Source organism: Salvelinus fontinalis, chromosome 5, assembly GCF_029448725.1.
Source record: "Salvelinus fontinalis isolate EN_2023a chromosome 5, ASM2944872v1, whole genome shotgun sequence".
NCBI lineage: Eukaryota > Metazoa > Chordata > Actinopteri > Salmoniformes > Salmonidae > Salvelinus > Salvelinus fontinalis.
The window spans coordinates 26,374,692-26,399,468 of NC_074669.1; the positions used below are offsets into that span (position 1 = coordinate 26,374,692).

Here is a 24,777-nt window from a genome sequence, read left to right on the forward strand (position 1 = left end):
GTCAGTTGATTATTGACCATTTTTCCCAACACTTTTGATAAACAGGGCAAAATAGAAATTGGCTTATAACAGTTAGGATCAGCTTGATCTCCCCCTTTAAATAAAGGACGAAACGTGGCTGCCTTCCAAGCAATAGGAACCTCCCCAGAGAGGAGAGACAAGTTAAAAAGGTCAGAGATAGGCTTGGCGATGATAGGGGCAGCAGCCTTAAAGAAGAAAGGGTCTAAACCATCTGACCCAGATGTTTTTTGGGGGTCAAGTTTAAGGAGCTCCTTTAGCACCTCGGACTCAGTGACTGCCTGCAGGGAGAAACTTTGTAGCGGGGCAGGGAGAAAAGAGGGAGGAGGATCAGGGCTAGTTGCATTAGAAGTCGTGGGAGATGAGGAAATGTTGGACGGGCAAGGAGGCGTGGCTGAGTCAAATAGGAATCCTGACTTAATGAAGTGTTGATTAAAGAGCTCAGCCATGTGCTTCTTGTCAGTGACAACTACATCATCAACATTAAGGGACATGGACAGCTGTGAGGAGGATTAATTCTCCAGGTCTTGAACCGTTTTCCAGAACTTCTTGGGGTTAGACCCACAGAGAGATAACTGCTCCTTAAAGTAAATAACTTTGGCCTTCCGGATAGCCTGAGTGCACTTATTTCTCATTTGCCTGAACGAGAGCCAGTCAGCCTGAGTATGCGTGTGCCTTTCGCAAATGGAATTCTTGAGGTGGAGTAACTCTGCCAGATCACGGTCGAACCGGGGGCTGAACCTGTTTTAATTTCTAATTTTCTTTATGGAGGCGTGTTTGTTAACAATACCACTGAAAATATAAAAAAAGAAGGTCCAAGCGTCTTCGACAGAGGGGATCAAGCTGATTCTATACCATTTTACAGAGGCCAGTTCATGAAGGAAGGCTTGCTCAATAAAGTTTTTTAGCAAGCGTCTATGAAAAATCAGGACAGGCAGCTTAACTGAGCAGCCATTACGAACGCAGGCCGTAAAACAGTGATCACTAAGGTCATTACAGAAAACACCAGACTGATGCCTATCAGGATTATTTGTGAAGATAACATCAAGGAGAGTAGGCTTTTCTGGATGTTTGGAGTCATACCTTGTGGGATTGGTAGTAATCTGAGAAAGATTTAGGGAGTCCCATTGCTTTAGGACTTGGTCAGGTGGTTTAAGCATGTCCCATTTAGGTCACTTAGCAGGTCAAATTCAGACTTAGTGTATGGGGCCAGGAGAGAGCTAAGGTCATTTAGGGTACAGGCCGGTGCTGATGGTGAATGATAACACCCAGCAACAGACAACAAAAAGCTATTTGAAAGTGTAATGCTTAAAACAGCAAATCAAATTGTTTGGGGACAGACTTGGTGGAGACAACCGAGCACTGAAGGTGATCCTTGGTAAAGATTGCCACTCCCCCACCTTTGGAAGATCTGTCTTGCCGAAAAAGGTTATAACCAGAAAGGTTAACATCAGTGTTCAAAACAATCTTTCTTAACCACATCTCAGTAATGACCAACACATCTGGATTGGAGCTGTGAACCCACACTTTCAATTGATCCATTTTAGGTAATAAGCTTCTAATGTTAATGTGCAGAAAACCCAGGATCTTACGAGAGCAGAAATCAGTGAAGCAGATATCAGAGCACAAGTCAGAATTGGGGCTAGCAACAGTAGATGGGCCAGGGTGTGCATGCACATTTCCAGATATCATCAACAGTAATACAATCAGGGCACGGCACTTCAATATTTTGTCTTACCCATTCACCCTCTGAATAGCACACATACACAATCCATGTCTCAATTGTCTCAAGGCTTCAAAATCCTTCTTCAACCTGTCTCCTCGCCTTTCATCTACACTGATTTAAGTGGATTTAACAAGTAACATCAATAAGGGATCATAGCTTTCATCTGGATTCACCTGGTCAGTCTGTCATGGAAAAAGCAGGTGTTCCTAATGTTTTGTACACTCAGTATATGTCTATATCATAAGCCTGTTCAGTTTGTCCCTAGTCAGCACCTGTACTTTCACTTATTCACCCTGTCATCAGTCCCTATGTGTTTCTCTGGGCAGCTGCCTCACTGAAACACTTCCTGGCCTTGAGAGACGTTGCAAGGATACAATTCATGGCACACAACGCTTTATCCAGAGTACATTCATTTAGAAATATGCTTAACAGTAAATATAATAATACTAAAAGCATCTACTTAACCAGATGATCTGCTGTGTGGATGTACTTTAGCACGAACCAGCATTACTCTGCCGGCTTGTGACAAGAGGAGAGGGTACTCTCTAAAGCTATTACTAAAGGCAGAGCGCACCTAAAATCCTTATCCTGAAAGTAGTCTATGGACTAAATGGAAAGTAGGCCTATGCTAAATGACTTAGGTTGTACTTACTTTGGAGGTGATTCATGCCATTTAGATCATGCTTATAGTGTGCTATTCACTCCTATTTGAGAGAGAGAGAGAGAGATCTACCTATCAGGGAGAACTCTCTTGGAGTAGAAATCTGGGAGTCCATCATCAAGAGGAGTGACAGCTCCGTTTTCAGTGCAATGCTGGGGACGGGGAGAGAGATATTTCAGAATTACGATACTATTCTTAAACATCCATTTATATTCCAGAAATAAAGACTGATTTCCCACACTGTTTGTAAGTGCTTATTGGAGGGGCTTACAATTTATTATTTAATGTTCTGTTGGTAATAATACAAACGGTTTATACTAGCTTCAGAGAGATGACTTAACCCAATTGGAGTAATTCACTTAGTATAGATTACCCTGGACCCAATCCAATTCATTCTGAAAAATAGAGCAGCACGCTGCCACTGCCGGGAGGCCCTAACATTTGGGAATATGGGGTGGGAATTATGCATGAACCATAAATTAAGTCAAAGTTGTATTATCATTACTTTAATCACATGAATAATGGTTCTTTTGGAATAGAAAATGTGCTTGGGCACGCATGCAAAATGTATAAATAATGGCTATACTAAATGCTTGTTAAATAAACCAAATGTATCAATATTAACATCAGGTCTATTTAACAAGCAATTAATATAGCCATTAGTTATACATTTTGCATGTATCAAAAGGGAATATTGTCTTTGTAGTGGTCATTAGCTATGCAAATAACATCTGTATTCTGTCTTATTAATATGCAAGTATCTCGATGTAACTCCATGAGGTTTTAAAGTTCACTTATATTAACTATGTGTTGCCATATCAGTGTCTCCTTAAATGTATCATTTATTAGCTAATATATCTACGTCTTTGTGCTTCTGCACTCAGATGAGAAATCTACTACAGCAGGGGCCTCTCGGTGTATACAATATTCATAAGTGAATATATAAGTGAATATAGTTCCTGTATTTCCATATTCATAGTTAAGTATCACACACAGTCAGCAGTTCAGTAGTATACAGTACCATTCAGAAGTTTGGGGTCACTTAGAAATGTCCTTGTTTTTCAAAGAAAAGCACATTCTTTTGTCCATTAAAATAACATCAAATTGATCAGAAATACAGTGTAGACATTGTTAATGCTGTAAATGACTATTGTAGCTGGAAATGGCTGACTTTTTATGGAATATCTACATGGGTGTACAGAGGCCCATTATCAGCAACCATCACCATCACATCAATAGCCTTAATTTCTCAGAACAAGAATAGACTGACGAGTTTCAGAAGAAAGTTCTTTGTTTCTGGCCATTTTGAGCTTGTATTCGAACCCTCAAATGCTGATGCTCCAGATACTCAACTAGTCTAAAGAAGGCCAGTTTTATTGCTTCTTTAATCAGAACAACAGTTTTCAGCTGTGCTAACATAATTGCAAAAGGGTTTTCTAATGATCAATTAGCCTTTTAAAATGATAAACTTGGATTAGCTAACACAACGTGCCATTGGACCACAAGAGTGATGGTTGCTGATAATGGGCCTCTGTACACCTATGTAGATATTCCATAAAAAGTCAGCCGTTTCCAGCTACAATAGTCATTTACAGCATTAACAATGTCTACACTGTACTTCTGATCAATTTGATGTCATTTTAATGGACAAAAAAAAAGTGCCTTTCTTTCAAAACCAAGGACATTTCCAAACTTTTGAACGGCAGTGTATATTCCATACGGGGTGAGATCCTAATGTCAGCTTCCTCTTACTGTGTCAGAGGGGGCGTGTCCTGCTCGGTGCCTCCGTGGGGGCCTCGGCCTAACCCGCGTCACATGATGTAGAGGTGCACCCTGGGTAGGGAGTTCAGACAGCCCCTCACAGGATGCAGAGCGAGAGAGGGCTGAGAAAGAAGAGGACGTAGAGGGGGGCGGGGAGGAGCTGGAGTCATCACACAGGCCTGAAAGAGAGAGCGAAAAAAAGATGGAAAGATGACGAGATGAGAGCGAAACAGATGCATAAAAGGGAGAGAAATGGAGAAGGAAGAGGCGAGGGGGTAGAAGTTCCCTTAGCAGTCATGTGGTGCTGTCATCTGTGCTTGAAATAAATACTGTTTAAAAACTACAACAATTGGCAACTGCACTCAAATATGTTGAGGCAGTAATGGGTTCAGGTTGGCATGCACACAAACCATTATTGGCTCACCCAGAGAGAGAGAAGGAAGGAGAATGAGGGAGAGGGAAAGAGGGAGAGAAAAACAGACACAGCAGGACACAGTCACTAATGGACCTATAAAAGAGAGAGAGCTGGGAGGAAGAGAGAGATAGAGGGATATAGAGAGATAGTGGGACGGAGACATACTCACTCAGTCTGGTTGAAACGGGTCGTATTCGCCTAGTTCTAGAGCTGTGCTTCTTAATGGCAATTGTGTCCTAGAGAGGGAAGAGAAAGATGTCAAAACACCAACACACATCCTAAACAGACAATGACAACACACAATGCTTAACACCTAGCCAGCCTGCCAGCTTAGTGGAGTCTGCCACTAGCATAGTCAGTGTAGTCAGCTCAGCTATCCCCATTGAGACTGTGTCTGTGCCTCGACCTAGGTTGGGCAAAACTAAACATGGCGGTGTTCGCCTTAGCAATCTCACTAGGATAAAGACCTCCTCCATTCCTGCCATTATTGAAAGAGATCATGATACCTCAAATCTCAAAATAGGGCTACTTAATGTTAGATCCCTCACTTCAAAGGCAGTTATAGTCAATGAACTAATCACTGATCATAATCTTGATGTGATTGGCCTGACTGAAACATGGCTTAAGCCTGATGAATTTACTGTGTTAAATGAGGCCTCATCTCCTGGTTACACTAGTGACCATATCCCCCGTGCATCCCGCAAAGGCGGAGGTGTTGCTAACATTTACAATAGCAAATTTCAATTTACCAACAAAAAAAATGACGTTTTCGTCTTTTGAGCTTCTAGTCATGAAATCTATGCAGCCTACTCAATCCCTTTTTATAGCTTTACAGGCCTCCTGGGCCATATACAGCGTTCCTCACTGAGTTCCCTGAATAATATTCTAATTTTTGGTGATTTTAATATTCACATGGAAAAGTCCACAGACCCACTCCAAAAGGCTTTCGGAGCCATCATCGACTCAGTGGGTTTTGTCCAACATGTCTCTGGACCTACTCACTGCCACAGTCATACTCTGGACCTAGTTTTGTCCCATGGAATAAATGTTGTAGATCTTAATGTTTTTCATCATAATCCTGGACTATCGGACCTCCATTTTATTACCTTTGCAATCGCAACAAATAATCTGCTCAGACCCCAACCAAGGAGCATCAAAAGTCATGCTATAAATTCTCAGACAACACAAAGATTCCTTGATGCCCTTCCAGACTCCTTCTGCCTACCCAAGGACGTCAGAGGACAAAAATCAGTTAACCACCTAACTGAGGAACTCAATTTAACCTTGCGCAATACCCTAGATGCAGTTGCACCCCTAAAAACTAAAAACTTTTGTCATGAGAAACTAGCTCCCTGGTATACAGAAAATACCCGACCTCTGAAGCAAGCTTCCAGAAAATTGGAACGGAAATGGCGCCACACCAAACTGGAAGTCTTCCGACTAGCTTGGAAAGACAGTACCGTGCAGTATCGAAGAGCCCTCACTGCTGCTCGATTATCCTATTTTTCCAACTTAATTGAGGAAAATAAGAACAATCCAAAATGTCTTTTTGATACTGTCGCAAAGCTAACTAAAAAGCAGCAGTCCCCAAGTGAGGATGGCTTTCACTTCAGCAGAAATAAATTCATGAACTTCTTTGAGGAAAAGATCATGATCATTAGAAAGCAAATGACAGACTCCTCTTTAAATCTGCGTATTCCTCCAAATCTCAGCTGTCCTGAGTCTGCAAAACTCTGCCAGGACCTAGGATCAAGAGAGACACTTAATTGTTTTAGTACTATATCTCTTGACACAATTATGAAAATAATAATGGCCTCTAAACCTTCAAGCTGCATACTGGACCCTATTCCAATTAAACTACTTAAAGAGCTGCTTCATGTGCTTGGCCCTCCTATGTTGAACATAATAAACGTCTCTCTATCCACCGGATGTGTACCAAACTCACTAAAAGTGGCAGTAATAAAGCCTCTCTTGAAAAAGTCAAACCTTGACCCAGAAAATATAAAAACTATCGGCCTATATCGAATCTTCATCTTCAGCAGGGAAAAGAGGGAGAGTTCCAACTCCAGGAAGAAGAGCAGCAGAGATAAAGAAAAGATGGAGCTCAAGGCCAAACCTATGAAGGTGGAAAGGGACTACGACAGGGAGGAGAAGGACTACCAGAGTGACAGGGAGGGGTCGGCAACACCAAGCGAGGGTTTGACATCACCCTGCATCCAGCACAACGGCAGCTACAACACAAACACAGAGGATGACGCAGCCTCGCTCGCCGACAGCACTGAGTGATGGGTGTGAAACCAGACAGAACCATGGGAACGAGACAGTCCACTATGTATCTGTTCCACTGGATGTCATAAGGTGAATGCACCAATTTGTAAGTCGCTCTGGATTAGAGCGTCTGCTAAATGACTTAAATGTAAATGTAAATGTCTTCCATTCCTCTCCAAAAATTTTGAAAAAGCTGTTGCGCAGCAACTTACTGCCTTCCTGAAGACAAACAATATATACGAAATGCTTCAGTCTGGTTTTAGATCCCATCATAGCACTGAGACTGCACTTGTGAAGGTGGTAAATGACCTTTTAATGGCGTCAGACCGAGGCTCTGCATCTGTCCTCGTGCTACTAGACCTTAGTGCTGCCTTTGATACCATCGATCACCACATTCTTTTGGAGAGATTGGAAATCCAAATTGGTCTACACGGACAAGTTCTGGCCTGGTTTAGATCTTATCTGTTGGAAAGATATCAGTTTGTCTCTGTGAATGGTTTGTCCTCTGACAAATCAACTGTACATTTCGGTGTTCCTCAAGGTTCCGTTTTAGGACCACTATTGTTTTCACTATATATTTTACCTCTTGGGGATGTCATTCGAAAACATAATGTTAACTTTCACTGCTATGCGGATGACACACAGCTGTACATTTCAATGAAACATGGTGAAGCCCCAAAATTGCCCTTGCTAGAAGCCTGTGTTTCAGACATAAGGAAGTGGATGGCTGAAAACTTTCTACTTTTAAACTCGGACAAAACAGAGACGCTTGTTCTAGGTCCCAAGAAACAAAGAGATCTTCTGTTAAATCTGACAATTAATCTTGATGGTTGTAAAGTCGTCTCAAATAAAACTGTGAAGGACCTCGGCATTACTCTGGACCCTGATCTCTCTTCTGACGAACATATCAAGACTGTTTCAAGGACAGCTTTTTTCCATCTACGTAACATTGCAAAAATCAGAGATTTTCTGTCCAAAAATTATGCAGAAAAATGTATCCATGCTTTTGTTGCTTCTAGGTTAGACTACTGCAATGCTCTACTTTCCGGCTACCTGGATAAAGCACTAAATAAACTTCAGTTAGTGCTAATACGGCTGCTAGAATCCTGACTAGAACCAAAAAATTTGATCATATTACTCCAGTGCTAGCCTCCCTATACTGGCTTCCTGTTAAAGCAAGGGCTGATTTCAAGGTTTTATTGTTAACCTACAAAGCGTTACATGGGCTTGCTCCTACCTATCTTTCCGAGTTGGTCCTGCCGTACATACCTACACGTACGCTACGGTCACAAGACGCAGGCCTCCTAATTGTCCCTAGAATTTCTAAGCAAACAGCTGAAGGCAAGGCTTTCTCCTATAGATATCCATTTTTATGGAATGGTCTGCCTACCCATGTAAGAGACGCAGACTCGGTCTCAACCTTTAAGTCTTTATTGAAGACTCATCTCTTCAGTAAGTCATATGATTGAGTGTAGTCTGGCCCAGGAGTGTGAAGGTGAACGGAAAGGCTCTGGAGCAACGAACCGCCCTTGCTGTCTCTACCTGGCCGGTTCCCCTCTCTCCAATGGGATTCTCTGCCCCTAACCCTATTACAGGGTCTGAGTCACTGGCTTACTGGTGCTCTTTCATGCCATCCCTAGGAGGGGTGTGTCACTTGAGTGGGTTGAGTCACTGACGTGATCTTCCTGTCTGGGTTGGTACCCTCCTTGGGTTCTGCCGTGGCGGAGATCTTTGTGGGCTATCCTCGGGCTTGTCTCAGGATGGTAAGTTGATGGTTAAAGATATCCCTCTAGTGGTGTGGGGGCTGTGCCTTGGCAAAGTGGGTGGGGTTATATCCTTCCTGTTTGGCCCTGTCCGGGGGTATCGTCGGATGGGGCCACAGTGTCTCCTGACCCCTCCTGTCTCAGCCTCCAGTATTTATGCTGCATTAGTTTATGTGTCGGGGGGCTAGGGTCAGTTTGTTATATCTGGAGTACTTGTCCTGTCTTATCCGGTGTCCTGTGTGAATTTAAGTATGCTCTCTCTAATCCTCTCTTTCTTTCTCTCTCTCGGAGGACCTGAGCCCTAGGACCATGCCTCAGGACTACCTGACATGATGACTCCTTGCTGTCCCCAGTCCATCTGGCCGTGCTGCTGCTCCAGTTTCAACTGTTCTGCCTGCGGCTATGGAACCCTGACCTGTTCACCGGACGTGCTACCTGTCCCAGATCTGCTGTTTTCAACTCTCTAGAGACCGCAGGAGCGGTAGAGATACTCTTAATGATCGGCTATGAAAAGCCAACTGACATTTACTCCTGAGGTGCTGCACCTTTCGACAACTACTGTGATTATTATAATTTGACCATGCTGGTTATGAACATTTGAACATCTTGGCCATGTTCTGTTATAATCTCCACCCGGCACAGCCAGAAGAGGACTGGCCACCCCTCATAGCCTGGTTCCTCTCTAGGTTTCTTCCTAGGTTTTGGCCTTTCTAGGGAGTTTTCCTAGCCACCGTGCTTCTACACCTGCATTTCTTGCTGTTTGGGGTTTTAGGCTGGGTTTCTGTACAGCACTTTGAGATATCAGCTGATGTACGAAGGGCTATGTAAATAAATTTGATTTGATTTGATTTTTGATTTGAATGCTTACTATGCTGGTGCCCAGCTCCTCGTCTGTGATGTCCAGAGAGTCTCTGTGTCTGTGTGACCTCCTGCCTGTCCCTCCGTCACATGTCCCCTCCCAACGCTTCACCTGGGACACCTGACGCGTCTGGGACAGGGAGCAGACACTACACATGAATAAATGTATTATGAAGGTTGTTATGAATGATACTGCAATGCTCATAAAGGTGTTATGACTGGTTTCATAAAGGTGCTATAAAGGTTGTTATGAATGTTCCTGAAAAAGTGTATACTGGTGTTATGAATGCCTTATTTGTGTCCCTTCAAGTAAATTGTTGCTGGTTATGGTAGGCAAAAGGTGACAGAATGGATATCCGGCCTATAGACAAACAGACACACAGACAGACGGCAGCATGTCTATACCAGGGTCTTTTGAGTGGCGTAGAGCTCCTGCAAGATCTGATCCACAATGGAGTTGGTGAGATAGGAAACCACTGAGAGCTTCACCTCTCTGGGAGAGGGGGAGGGAGACAAAGAGAGGGAGAGGGAGCAGGAGAGGGAGGCAGGGCAGAGAGGAGGTGGAAGACAGTATGATGGAATGAGTTCACAGATACCCATACTGATTAAATTGAACAAATAAGACTGCATCGCTTATCTTCCTCCTTCAGCTCCCCCTCTTTTTCCTTCCTTCCTTCCATCCCTCCCTCCTTCCCTCCCGTTCTTACTCCAGCGCGCGGTGGATGTCCTGAGCTGCTCGCTCCATCAGGGCCGTACGGATGGCTGAGCGAGGGATGGACACACGCTCAGAGACGGACGAGAGCGGAGGACTCAATCTCTCTGCTGCAGAGGAGGACAGCGGGCACAGCTCACGACAGAGAGACACCATGGAGTCAACTATCACCTGTCAATCAACAAGCCAATTAAACAATCAATAAATCAATTAAATATTCAACCAATCCCTGTGTTGCCTAATTTATTAAAAAAATATGAAGAAGTAAATCAAAAGTTTATATAAATATGTGATGTATTGAGGATTGCACCTGTAGTTCCTTGTCAGCTGCCTTGGCCAGTTCTCCTGCCAGTGAGTCCAGTCTTTGTCTGACTGGCCCATCTACTGACAGCACATGAGCTAGCTCACAGAGGGAGGGGTACAGCTGAAAAAGAGAGAGGGAGAAAAAAAGAGAGAGAGAAAGAGTGTGTGTGTATGAGAGAGAGAGAGTCATATTAATACACAAATAATGGGGTCGATGTGTGACATTGGGATCAAAATGTCAAAATGATTTCAATGCAGTTCCACATGTATAAAAGTTAATATATGCAAATGTACCCATTAACTGCACCAATACAACAACATAGACAAAGGCCTATACATATTTTAAGCAGGGTTCATACAGACATTGGCAAGTCAAATTCAATGTTATACAAGTATATAATTTAAATAATTATACATATAAGGCTTAATATATATCCCCAACCCCTCCCCCCCAAAAGCATGAAAAAAGTGTCAAAAAGTAGGCCCTTAACACTTTAAGAATAATGCATTTTTTAGGCCTTGCCAATGCATTGATATTCAAATTATTGTTATAGTACATTCTAAAATATGTGAGAATAATGTGGACATTGCCTGACTAAATCGATTAGATTTGAAGCAGCGGGAAACAAATGACATCTCTCACAGAAATGTATACAAAAATGAAATCACGGATAATTATAAGGGAGCAGGAGAACTTATAAATTGGCTACAATAATTACAATGACTTTTCAAGCACCAAAATTTAGAAAATGTCTGATTTTCAAGGGATGGCCTATTCCGGTAATTGAAGTACAAGTTCAAGTAGACTACTTCAATAGGCTATGTATTTTTATATTTAATTGCAGGTGTAACAATGGAAACCCAAATGTATCTGCCATGTTATTCCATTACCAGATCATATTGTGGATAAGCCCACTATGTTATGTAATTTGTTGTCATTATATCCAGAATAATTCATAGGAATAGCGTTGGGTGTTGCGCAATAGTCCAATTGCGCACAGTAGACTCCGTGTCCAATCCGAGGCAGAAAAGCATATGAAAACATGAACACATTAACTTGATGCTTTCTCTGTTAAATCTAAAAAGACACTACTGTAAATCAAGCAGACAACAACAGATGATTAATTTGCTAGTGCTATTAGATTCAATGTGGATCCAGGTGTAACCGATGTGAAATGGCTAGCTAGTTAGCGGTGTTGCGCGCTAATAGCGTTTCAATCGGTGACGTCACTTGCTTTGAGACCTTGAAGTAGTGGTTCCCCTTGCTCTGCAAGGGCCGCGGCTTTTGTGGAGCGATGGGTAACGATGCTTCGTGGGTGACTGTTGTTGATGTGTGCAGAGGGTCCCTGGTTCGCGAGGGGACGGACTAAAGTTAAACTGTTACACGGGCGCACCTGCGTAAGGAATGCGACGCCAACATTTTCTGGACATTCCTCATGAACACCTTTTTTTTCCAGCACTTGGGCTGTTGTTGCATTGCATGTGCTATGACAACAGCTGTTCATCACTTGACTGTCATTCTGAAAATTCCTTCCTGGATCAGATGATGATGTGTGAAAATTTCATGGCATAACTAATCAGCTGGACACCAAATACACATCCAACAAGTATTATGCATAATTATTGAAGAACCATTTTAATCACAGTATCGATTTAGGTTTTAAGTATCAAGGTAAGGTGACTCTGTTGGTTACAAGCATTCGATTTTGCAATCGCGATTATTATTTTAGATTTGTGTGCCCATGAAAACTGTTTTCACCCCGTAACATAAGAAGAAGCGAAATGTTAGGTAGTTACAGTGCATTTCTGAGATCTCTATACAAGAAAAAGCTAGAGCCAGTACTCTTATAGAGTTCAATTTCTAATTGAACTGATTAATGCTTAATATATAACGACAACTTACACTGCCATAAATGCAAGGACAGAAAAGTAATGTTTAATGTCACACGATTGTGGACAAATCCGTCAAGACACTAAACATGATTAACGGATAAACAGAGGTTTTAAATCAACTCGTGAACTTTATTGAATATAGCTATGATCCCACCTTATATCGTAATGTAATGACATGGCAAAATGTGCCAGATTATTATCCATGACCTATCAACAGCTGTAACAAGTTGTCCAGTGTGTGAAATCCTCACTGGTACCCTAGTGTAAAGGAAGACCACATACACTTGAACACTCAACTACAATCGAGAGATTAGAGAAATGATTCAGGTATGCACACACGCTTACCGCGCGAGAGTTCCTGGCCTCCTTCAGCACTTGTTTAGCAGCTTGAATCTCCTCCATCTCCCCTACTCCACGCAGCACACACACCTGCTGCTGCACACGCACACACAGACGCTCCATCACCTGGGAAACAGAGAACAGAGAAGCAGGAGGAGTGTCAGTAAAGACATACAATGGATACATACTGTGTGTGATTGAGAGACAATGAGTTGAGCCCTCGTTAAAGCAATAAGCCATCATTAGAGCAATATTATTGAGAGGCAATGAGTTGAGCCCTCGTTAGAGCAACAAGCCATCATTAGAGCAATATTATTGAGAGGCAATGAGTTGAGCCCTCGTTAGAGCAATAAGCCATCATTAGAGCAATATTATTGAGAGGCAATGATTTGAGCCCACGTTAGAGCAATAAGCCATCATCAGAGCAATATTATTGAGAGACAATGAGTTGAGCCCTCGTTAGAGCAATAAGCCATCATTAGAGCAATGTTATTGAGAGACAATGAGTTGAGCCCTCGTTAGAGCAATAAGCCATCATTAGAGCAATATTATTGAGAGACAATGAGTTGAGCCCTCGTTAGAGCAATAAGCCATCATTAGAGCAATATTATTGAGAGGCAATGAGTTGAGCCCTCGGTAGAGCAATAAGCCATCATTAGAGCAATATTATTGAGAGACAATGAGTTGAGCCCTCGGTAGAGCAATAAGCCATCATTAGAGCAATATTATTGAGAGACAATGAGTTGAGCCCTCGTTGGAGCAATAAGCCATCATTAGAGCAATATTATTGAGAGGCAATGAGTTGAGCCCTCGTTAGAGCAATAAGCCATCATTAGAGCAATGTTATTGAGAGACAATGAGTTGAGCCCTCGTTAGAGCAATAAGCCATCATTAGAGCAATATTATTGAGAGACAATGAGTTGAGCCCTCGTTGGAGCAATAAGCCATCATTAGAGCAATATTATTGAGAGGCAATGAGTTGAGCCCTCGGTAGAGCAATAAGCCATCATTAGAGCAATATTATTGAGAGACAATGAGTTGAGCCCTCGTTAGAGCAATAAGCCATCATTAGAGCAATATTATTGAGAGACAATGAGTTGAGCCCTCGGTAGAGCAATAAGCCATCATTAGAGCAATGATGGCTTATTGCTCTAACGATGGCTCAACTCATTGTCTCTCAATTACACACATAAACTAACACACATATACAGTGCATTCGGAAAGTATACAGACCCCTTGACTTTTTCCACATTTTGCAATGTTACATACAGCCTTACTCTAAAATGTATTAAATCGTTTTTCCCTCATCAATCTACACACAATATCATAATTACAAAGTAAAAACAGGTGTTTTCGAAATGTTTGCAAATGTATTAAAAATAAAAAACTGAAATATCACATTTACATAAGTATTCAGACCCTCAGTACTTTGTTGAAGCACCTTTGGTAGCGATTACAACCTCAAGTCTTCTTGGGTATGACACTACAAGCTTGGCACACCTGTATTTGGGGAGATTCTCCCACTCTTCTCTGCAGCAGTTCCTCTCAAGCTCTGTCAGATTGGACAGGGAGCGTCGCTGCACAGCTATTTTCATGTCTCTCCAGAGATATTCGATCGGGTTCAAGTCCAGGCTCTGGCTGGGCCACTCAAGGACATTCAGAGACTTGTCCCGAAGCCACTTCTGCGTTGTCTTGGCTGTGTGCTTAGGGTCGTTGTCCTGTTGGAAGGTGAACCTTCGCCCCAGTCTGAGGTCCTGAGCACTGGAGCAGGTTTTTATCAAGGATCTCTCTGTACTTTGCTCCGTTCATCTTTCCCTCGATCCTGACTAGTCTCCCAGTCCCTGCCGCTGAAAAACATCCCCACAGCATGATGCTGCCATCACCATGCTTCAACGTACGGATGGTGCAAGGTTTCCTCCAAACGCTTGGCATTCAGGCCAAAGAGTTCAATCTTGGTTTCATCAGACCGGAGAATCTTGTTTGTCATTGTCTGAGTCCTTTAGGGGCCTATTGGCAAACTCCACGTGGGCTGTCATGTGCCTTAAGGGATACCTTAATTGAGCACAAACTTCTTTATGAACTACAATCTGTCTTTAGAACAGCTCATTCCATTTATACTTGCCTTATCCACCTTTCTGACCACATTAAGGAGGAAAGTGAGAAGGGGAACTATACAGGTAGGGTCATGTTAGACTTGCAGAAAGCTTTTGACACTGTGGACCATGATATTCTCCTGATGAAAGTGAAATGCATGGGTCTAAATTATGTGGCAGTGAATTGGTTTAGGTCTTATCTGACCAACAGAACACAAGTATGCAATGTTGGTGATGTTCTGACAGAGGCCAAAGAAATATCAGGTGGAGTTTTAGGGCCTCTCTTATTTCTTATATACGTTAATGATATGCCAGATACAGTAAATTGCAAACTCTTGCTTTATGCTGATGATTCAGACATACTGGTGTCAGGGAAGGATACAGTTTACATAGAGGAGACCCTGAGTAAGGATTTGCATTTTGTTAGAGATTGGTTGTCTGACAATAAATTGTCACTACATTTGGGAAAAACTTAATCGATTTTGCTTGGAACAAAACGTAGATTGCTTAGGGCTGACAAGATAACAGTAAACTGTGCAGGCAAGGAGATTGAATCTAAAATAACTGTATCTTATCTTGGTGTGTCCCTAGATCAATCCTTTTCTGGAGACCTGATTGCTGCCAAAATTCTTTCTAAAATGGCGAAAAAATTGAACATTTTATATCGTAACACTAGATTTTTTAACATTAAAGTTAAGAAACTGCTTGTCTCAACCTTGATTCAGTGTCATTATGCCTGCTCTGCTTGGTATAGTGGTCAATCAAAAAAGCTGAAAAAGTGAATGCAGGTTATGCAAAATAATGTTACAGGTACTGTATATGCTGAATGTCCCCCCTAGGACCCACATTGGGGTACAGGAATTCCGGGAGGTGGGCTTGTTGCCTTTGGAGTCAAGAGTGGACCAATTTATTTGAAGGATCGGTATGATGTGCAATTAATAGATTGTTTTAATGTGAAATGAATATGGGTGATTTTTAAGGTTAGGGAGAAGTGCAGATATAAATGAACGTATTTAAGATTGTTTGTAATTTTGTCTTGCCTTATAATCATTATATGTGTTATTGTTTTTACCATCGAGGACCACTTTGGAAACAAGCGTTTTAATTAATACTTCAAGTGATATCCTCTGGATCCACATTGTACATTTTGTTGTATTTGTCTGTTACCCAAAATAAATTAAATTCAATGCTGCAAAATTTTTTGGTACCCTTCCCCAGATCTGTGCCTCGACACAATCCTGTCTCGGAGCTCTACGGACAATTCCTTCAACCTCATGGCTTGGTTTTTGCTCTGACATGCACTGTCAACTGTGGGACCTTATTTAGACAGGTGTGTGCCTTTCCAAATCATGTCCAATCAATTTAATTTACCACAGGTGGATTCCAATCACGTTATATCCTTAAGGATGATCAATGGAAACAAGATGCACCTGAGTTCAATTTCGAGCCTCATAGCAAAGGGTCTGAATACTTAGGTAAATATGGTATTTCTGTTTTTTAGAAATGAATAGGAACCTGTTTTTGCTTTGTCATTATGGGGTGTTGTGTGTAGATTGATTAGGATTTTTTTTTATTTGATCCATTTTAGAATGAGGCTGTAACGTAACAAAATGTGGAAAAGTCAAGGGATCTGAATACTTTCAGAATACACTGTACATTAGCTACCTGTTCAGCAGTGCTGGTGACCAGGCCCTGGTGCAGCCGTAGAGCCTGTCTCTGAGAGAAGCGCTGAGTCTGGTTGTTCCTCAGCAGAGCACGCTGGATCTGATGGCCACAGATAAAAACCATTCACTCACACAGGCAATACTACTGTGTGACAATGTCAATGAAGCAGAGTCAATTGAAATGGAAAGGGCAGGTAGAGAGAGAGAGTGATGGTGCCAGTAGAGAAAGGAAGCAGTCGAGGAAAGGAGAGGAAATGGAGAGGCAGAAGAAAGGAGAGGATGGTTAACAGAGGGTTGGAGGGAGGATTTAGATGGGAGCATAAGGAGCCCACCTTGGTCAGTGCCTGCTCTGTCCTCTCGGGGGCGCTACGGTACGCCTGGCTGATGTCACTGAGGGGGAGGGGCATGTACTGCAAGGTGAAGTTACTGGGAGAGAACACATTGGAGGTGAGAGAAATACAAGGGGTTTGAGTTAGGAAGGAGACAGAGAAAGGAAGGAGATAGAGAGGAAGGAGATAGCAAGTTTCAATGTGTACAGTAAGCTAGGTTTGGTTCACATGTATCTGAGTTGATATGTTAGCCAGCTAATTCTGAAAATTCTCTCTGAACAACAGGACATAGCTTTTGGCATCTCCATGTCTATCGGAAGCTATTTAAATCAACTCTCTTGCTTCCTGTAGTTTTTTATTTTATAAAAAAAAAAAAACTTTTCCCCCCAATTTCATGGTATCCAATTATTAGTAATTACTGTCTTGTCTCATCGCTACAACTCCGGTACGGGCTCGGGAGAGACATGCGTCCTCCGAAACACAACCCAACCAAGCCGCACTGCTTCTTAAACACAGCGCGCATCCAACCCGGAAGCCAGCCGCACCAATGTGTCGGAGGAAACACCGTACACCTGGAGACCTGGTCAGCGTGCACTGCCCCCGGCCCGCCACAGGAGTCGCTAGTGCACGATGAGACAAGGATATCCCTGCCGGCCAAACCCTCCCTAACCCGGACGACGCTGGGCCAATTGTGCGTCGCCCCATGGACCTCCCGGTCGCGGCCGGCTGCGACAGAGCCTGGGCTTGAACCCAGAGTCCCTGGTGGCACAGCTAGCACTGCGATGCAGTGCCTTAGACCACTGCGCCACCCGGGAGGCATGCTTCCTGTATTTTGAGTGTACAAATTCATCAAAGGGGTCTGTAAAATAAGCTATAGCAAGCTATAACGGATTTAGAAGACTGAGTGTGTGTATGTGTGCGAGCATGCATGTGTGTGTTTGACGAACAAATAGTCTCACTGTTCAAGGGCTCGAGCCACATCCAGGAATCCTGTAGCTGAGGTGTTGTTACGATCCCACGTCACACTCCTTTCAGGACAGGGGAGAGGAAGTGTTAAAAACAACCATCACCATACCTGACAATACCCTCTATCTCTCTCCTCCCCGCTCTCTGCCTCTTACCTGAGTGTGGTGTTGATCTGTAGGGCTTTGCTCAGCATCTTGGCTCCAATGTCCTCCAGGCTGTTCCCACTCAGGTCCACCTTACGTAGGCAGGTGTTACTACCCAGAGCATTTACTAGCACTGTACCGCGAGAACGCAGCCGCGAGTCAGCCAGGGAGAGGGACTGGAGGGCCTGAGGAGGGACAGGGAAGAGGGAGAGAGAAAGGGTGTGGCGTGAGGGAGACGGGAGAGGGCAAGGCAGTGGGGGTGAGATGGTTGGGTGAGAGGTAAGGGTGGAGACCAGGTGAAAGGTAAGGCAGAAGAAGTGGGTCGGACAGGACAGAGGACAGAGAAGGAGATGACAGTGGAGAGAGATGGTAAAATGCTGCTGTGAACAGTTGGGAGCAGTGCTGAGGAGAAACGTAGGAACTCAGCATTTGTAATAAACAGAGCGATGTGTCATAGCTTTGTACACAAAGTGAATCATTCAGAAGGCACAATATGTTACATGCCACAGTAACAGGGCCGTGGAGTGATATACATTAAGGAAAACACAATTTTGCAGAAGATAAAGAGTTTGAGAGAGTGCCATGTCAAATACAGTATGTGTGTGTGGTGAATGTCAGTATTTGACCAGTTTTCACTGAGTAAATTAATGTCTATAGTGTTTGTGCGTTTGTGTATATACTCTGCAGTACAATCAGTGAATATAAAATGGAACATTATATTGTGTAATGTGTGAATGTTGTGTGAATTGTGATGCATTCTCACTCACACATTCCTCTTCCTGTATGAGTTGGACCAGCTTGTGTAGGATTTCCTCCAGCACCCTGTAGATAGAGCCATGGGGAGATAGGCAGTTCAGACTACACTCAACAGGAGCTCTGGCACTAGTCATTTCCTGCCGCTATCGTAATCATCCCAGTCTGCCTGAGGAAAATCAAGCTGTGAAGCAAACTGACACACGCACACACATGCACGTGCACACGCATGCACCCACAAACAGACACCCACACACAACCACAAACACACACACACTGTGCCTATGTAGTGCTTTACCTGCTGCTCTTGATGTTGAAGTTCTTGCCCAGATACAGGTGCTTTAGGGAGGTGTGTCTGGAGAGAGCTGGTAGGACTGAGAGAAGGTCTGCATCCAGCCCTGTAAACACAAATCACAAACCCAACTACATCAAATATATACTTTCTTTACTTTCACAATTGGCTACCTGATTATTGCAGCTCAACTGGTGTAACTTTTGTTGATAATTTCGATACCTTTTGGAAACAAAACCAATTTTATAAGGAGGATGGGATCCATCAGAATAATTTGGGTTCCTGGATCCTTTCACAGCATTATAAAGCTGCGTCGAGACAAGGACGTATCAATGACCCAAGCCCAGCTCGGTTAATACCTACCATTGTGTCGCTAAGTTGTCACAATGCTTCAGCAAATGTACATTATCCAAGGGGCGTTGGTAGACACAATGTAAGTAACCTAATTGATGTCCCTCTAACTGCCCTGCTGATTCTACAGCTATTGTATGCAGTAATTAAGTGCCTATGAACCAGAGATATACTGTTAGCACTCAGGCGGTGTGGCCAAGTAGGAAATACACTGTGTGCAGCTCACCCTGCACTAACATACATAACATGCGCATGAGAGGATCTGTGAGAAGAATGGGAGAAACTCAACATATAAAGGTGTGACAAACTTGTAGCGTCACACCCAAGAAGACTCAATGCTGCCAAACTTATGTAAATGTAATATTTACATTATTAAATTGTAATAAATTAGCAAAAATGTCAATAAATTCAATGTTTGCTTTGTCATTATGGGTATTGTGTGTAGATTGATGAGGGGAAAAAATGAATTTCATGAATTTTAGAATAAGGCTGTAAAGTCAAGGGTTCTGAATACTTTCCGAAGGCACTGTATGTAACTTAAAAAACAAGGTTCATGAAATCAATAACTTGCTAGTAACAGATGACATTCATATTCTGACAATCTCTAAAACTCACTCAGATAATACCTTTGATTATACAGTGGTAGCAATACATGGTTATAACATCAACAGAAAATGCAGAAATGCTAATGGTGGAGGTGCTGCTGTTTATATTCAGAAACACATTCCTGTAAAGCTTTGAGAGGAACTCATGTTAAATACTGGTGAAGTAATATGGCTACAGTTTCATCTGCCTCACCTAAAGCCCGTTCTGGTGGGAAGCTGCTATAGCCCACTAAGTGCTTGAAGTCAGTATCTGGATAACATGAGTGAAATGATTGATAATGTATGTGATATCAACAGAGAGGTATATTTTCTTGGTGATTTAAATATTGACTGGCTTTCATCAAGCTGCCCACTTAAGAGAAAGCTTCATACTGTAACCAGTGCCAGCAACCTGGTTCAGGTTATCAGTCAACCTACCAGGGTAGTTACAAACAGCACAGGAATGAAATCATCAACATGTATTAATCACATCTTTACTAATGCTGCAGAAATTTGCTTTAAAGCAGTATCTAAATCCATCAGATGTAGTGATCATAATATAGTAGCCATATCTAGGAGAAACAAAGATCCAAAGGCTGGGCCTAATATAGTGTATAAGAGGTCATACAATAAGTTTTGTAGTGATTCCTATGTTGTTCGTATGTTGTAAAGAATATTTGTTGGTCTGTGGTGTGTAATGAGGACCAATCAGACGCTGCACTTGACACATTTATGAAATTGCTTTACTCATAAGCATGCACCCATTAAGAAAATGACTGTAAAAACTGTTAAATCCCCATGGATTGATGAGGAATTGAAAAATTGTATGGTTGAGAGGGACGAGGCAAAAGGAATGGCAAATAAGTCTGGCTGCGAAATCTATTGAGAAATCATGTGACTAAACTAAATAAAAATAATAAGAAACTATACAATGAAACAAAGATAAATGATAGAAAGAATGATGGGAAAAAGCTTTGGAGCACCTTAAATGAAATGAATGGCAAAAAGGCAAACTCAGCTCCATCATTCATTGAATCAGATGGCTCATTCATCACAAAACCCAGTGATATTGCCAATTACTTTAATGATTTTTTCAGTTGCAAGATTAGCAAACTTAGGCATGACATGCCAGCAATAAACACTGACACTGCACATCCAAGTATAACTGATCATATTTGGAAAGACAAGCATTGTAATTTTGAATTCTGTAAAGTCAGTATGGAATAGGTGAAAAAAAATAATAATACCCACAACAATGACAAGCCACAATATTGCGGATGATATTTCCACTCCTATTTGCCGTATCTTCAATCAAAGCTAACTAGAAAGTGTGTGCCCTCAGGCCTGGAGGGAAGCAAAAGTAATTCCGCTACCCATGAATAGTAAAGCCCCCTTTACTGGCTCAAATAGCCGACCAATCAGCCTATTACCAACCCTTAGTAAACTTTGGGGAAAAATGGTGTTTGACCAGATACAATGCTATTTTACAGTAAACAAATTGACAACAGACTTTCAGCACGCTTATAGGAAGGACATTCAACAAGCACAGCACTTACACAAATGACTGATGATTGGCTGAGAGAAATTGATGATAAAAAGCTGTTTTGTTATATTATCGATCATAGTCTGCTACTGGAAAAACATATATATTGTGGCTTTACATCCCCTGCTATATTGTGGATAAAGAGTTACTTGTCTAACAGAACACAGACGGTGTTCTTTAATGGAAGCCTCTCCAACATAATTTAGATGTGCCAGTGTGTCTATGTACACTACCGGTCAAAAGTTTTAGAACACCTACTCATTCAAGGGTTTTTCTTAATTTTTACTATTTTCTACATTGTAGAATAATAGTGAAGACATCACAATTATGAAATAACACATATGGAATCATGTAGTAACCAAAAAAGTGTTAAACAAATCAAAGCGTTACTCTGTGTCACGTTCCTGACCTATTGTTCCTTTTTCTGTTATTTATTTAGTTGGTCAGGGCGTGAGTTGGGGTGGGTTGTCTTTGTGTGTTTTGTCTAGTCTAGGGGTGTTGTATGTGTATGGGGTAGAGAAGAGTGAGGTTGTCTAGTTATGTCTATGGCTGCCTAGATTGGGTCTCAATCAGAGACAGCTGTCATTCATTGTCTCTGATTGGGAGCCATATTTAAGGCAGCCATAGGCAGTAGGCTTTTGTGGGTAGTTGTCTATGTTGAACGTTTGTTGCTTGTCTGTGCACTTACGTTATTTAGCTTCACGTTGTTTGTTGTTTTTTTAGTTTGTATATAGTGTTCGTTTTGTGTTTTCTCTCTCTTCTCAATAAAAGAAGATATATTTTGCACACGCTGCGCCTTGGTCCAATCTCTCTCAAGAAGACGATCGTACAGAACCACCCACCATAATACGACCAAGCGGCGTGGGAGAGGGCAACAAAAGAACCAGGACTCGTGGACATGGGAGGAAATATTGGACGGAAAGGGACCCTGGGCGCAAACTGGAGAATATCGCCGCTCTCGTGAGTGGAAGGAGGCAGCCACAGCCTAGGAGCGGTGGTATGAGGAGGCAGCAATGAGACGTGGCTGGAAGCCAGAGAATCAAGCTCAAGACCGGAGATATGAAGGTACGCGGCTAGCACGGAAGCCCGTGAAGAAACCCCAAAAATGTCTTGGGGGGGGGGGGGGGGGGGGGGGGGGGGGCTAAGAGGTAGTGGGCCAAGGGCAGGTAGGAAACCTGCGCCCACTCCCTGTACTTACCGTGGAGAGCGAGAGTACGGGCAGACACCGTGTTACGCAGTAGAGCGCACGGTGTCTCCTGTAAGTGTGCATAGCCCGGTGCGGGTTATTCCACCTCCCCGCACTGGCAGGGCTAGATTGAGTATTGAGCCGGATGTCATGAAGCCGGCCCTACATATCTGGCCACCAGTGCGTCTCCTCGGGCCGGCTTACATGGCACCAGCCTTACGCATGGTGTCCCCAGTTCGCCTACATAGCCCGGTGCGGGTTATTCCACCTCCCCGCACTGGTCGGGCGACGGGGAGTATACAACCAGGTAAGGTTGGGCAGGCTCAGTGCTCAAGGGAGCCAGTACGCCTGCACGGTCCGGTATTTCCGGCGCCACCTCCCTGCTCCAGCCCAGTACCACCAGTGCCTACACCACGCACCAGGCTTCCAGTGCGTATCCAGAGCCCTGTTCCTCCTCCACGCACTCTCCCTGTGGTGCGTGTCTCCAGCCCAGTGCCTCCAGTCCCGGTACCACGCACCAAGCCTCCTGTGCGTCTCCAGAGCCCTGTACGCACTGTTCCTTCTCCCCGTACTCGCCCTGATGTGCGTGCCCTCAGCCCGGTACCACCAGTGCCGGTACCACGCACCAGGCCTATAGTACGCCTTGAGAGTCCAGTGTGCCCTGTTGTTGTTCCCAGCCATAGGCAGTAGGCTTTTGTGGGTAGTTGTCTATGTTGAACGTTTGTTGCTTGTCTGTGCACTTACGTTATTTAGCTTCACGGTCGTTTGTTGTTTTGTTAGTTTGTATATAGTGTTCGTTTTGTGTTTTCTCTCTCTTCTCAATAAAAGAAGATGTATTTTGCACACGCTGCGCCTTGGTCCAATCTCTCTCAAGAAGACGATCGTGACACTCTGCCACTATCAACAAGGCAGGTCATTCAGGCTCTAGTTTTGTCGCACCTGGACTACTGTTTAGTCGTGTGGTCAGGTGCCACAAAAAGAGATGTCGGAAAATTATAATTGGCTCAGAACAGGGCAGCACGGCTGGCCCATAAATGTACCAGAGAGCTAACATTAATAATATGCATGCAAATCTCTCATGGTTCATGGCTCAAAGTGGAGGAGATATTGATTTCATCACTACTTGTTTTTTGTAAGAAGTGTTGTCTGTTTAAACTACTAGCACACAGCTCAGACACCCATGCATGCCCCACAGGACATGCCACCAGAGGTCTCTTCACAGTTCCAAAGTCCAGAACAGACTATGGGAGGCGCACAGTACTATGTAGAGCCATGGCTAAATGGAACTCTATTCCACATCATGTAACTAATGCAAGCATTAGTGTCAGATAAAATAAACAGATAAAAATACACCTTATGGAACAGCGGGGACTGTGAACAGACACACACACAGGCATAGACAGACGCTTACACATACACATGATAAGACACGCACTCTACCCACACGTACAAATTCATTTCTACACACGTTCTACCTGGTTTAAGTTGTTTAAGTTCAGAAAGGAGTATCTTTGTACTCAGACCTCTTTGGGTCGCGACTGGTGTAGAGTGCAGTGTACCACACTGTGCCATAGTGGTGCAGTCTGTCATTGTGCTCACCGTTGTCAGAGATGTCCAGGGTGGCGATGGAGGAGACCCTGGGGAACAGCTCCTGGATCACAGCAGCTCCTGCAGATTTCAGCTGGGACAGAGAGAGAGAGAGAGAGAGAGAGAGAGAGACAGAGACAGAGAGCGCGCGGGCACACGCGAGAGAGAGAGAGAGAGAGAGAGAGAGAGAGAGAGAGAGAAAGACAACATTTGTGGAAGGAGGACTTTTAAAGCACAATAAGACGAGACCTTGAGAAAAGATTGTTTCTATGTACAGTGCCTTCGGAAACGTATTTAGACCCCTAAACTTTTCCCACATTTTGTTACGTTACAGCCTTATTCTAAAAATGAATAAATCGTTTTTCCCCCTCATCAATCTATACACAATACCCCATAATGAAAAAGCAAAAACAGGTTTTGAGAAACTGAAATATTACATTTACATAAGAATTCAGACCCTTTACTCAGTACTTGTTGAAGCAACTTTGGCTGCGATTACAGCATCAAGTCTTCTTGAGTATGACGCTACAAGCTTGGAACACCTGTATTTGGGGAGTTTCTCACATTCG

At 43.1% G+C, this 24,777-nt stretch overlaps 1 protein-coding gene across 5 annotated transcripts in view; it reads right to left on the reverse strand.

Moving 5' to 3' along the window:
- The window catches only part of LOC129855411 (capping protein, Arp2/3 and myosin-I linker protein 3-like), a 56,066-nt gene that overhangs the window by 13,067 nt on the left and 18,222 nt on the right, over positions 1-24,777 (reverse strand). For 4 of the 5 annotated variants that reach the window (XM_055923049.1, XM_055923051.1, XM_055923048.1 and 1 more), the window contains exons 18-32: positions 24,221-24,302; positions 18,964-19,063; positions 18,680-18,734; positions 17,925-18,097; positions 17,763-17,831; positions 16,807-16,900; positions 16,476-16,574; positions 12,724-12,843; positions 10,493-10,606; positions 10,178-10,353; positions 9,876-9,963; positions 9,481-9,600; positions 4,751-4,817; positions 4,158-4,345; positions 2,478-2,557 (exon numbers count right to left, since the gene is read on the reverse strand). In XM_055923049.1, coding sequence (XP_055779024.1) covers positions 2,478-2,557; positions 4,158-4,345; positions 4,751-4,817; positions 9,481-9,600; positions 9,876-9,963; positions 10,178-10,353; positions 10,493-10,606; positions 12,724-12,843; positions 16,476-16,574; positions 16,807-16,900; positions 17,763-17,831; positions 17,925-18,097; positions 18,680-18,734; positions 18,964-19,063; positions 24,221-24,302 — 1,625 coding nt within the window. The remainder of the gene's footprint in view (positions 1-2,477; positions 2,558-4,157; positions 4,346-4,750; positions 4,818-9,480; positions 9,601-9,875; positions 9,964-10,177; positions 10,354-10,492; positions 10,607-12,723; positions 12,844-16,475; positions 16,575-16,806; positions 16,901-17,762; positions 17,832-17,924; positions 18,098-18,679; positions 18,735-18,963; positions 19,064-24,220; positions 24,303-24,777) is intronic. The other variant, XM_055923050.1, reaches the window with a different exon arrangement.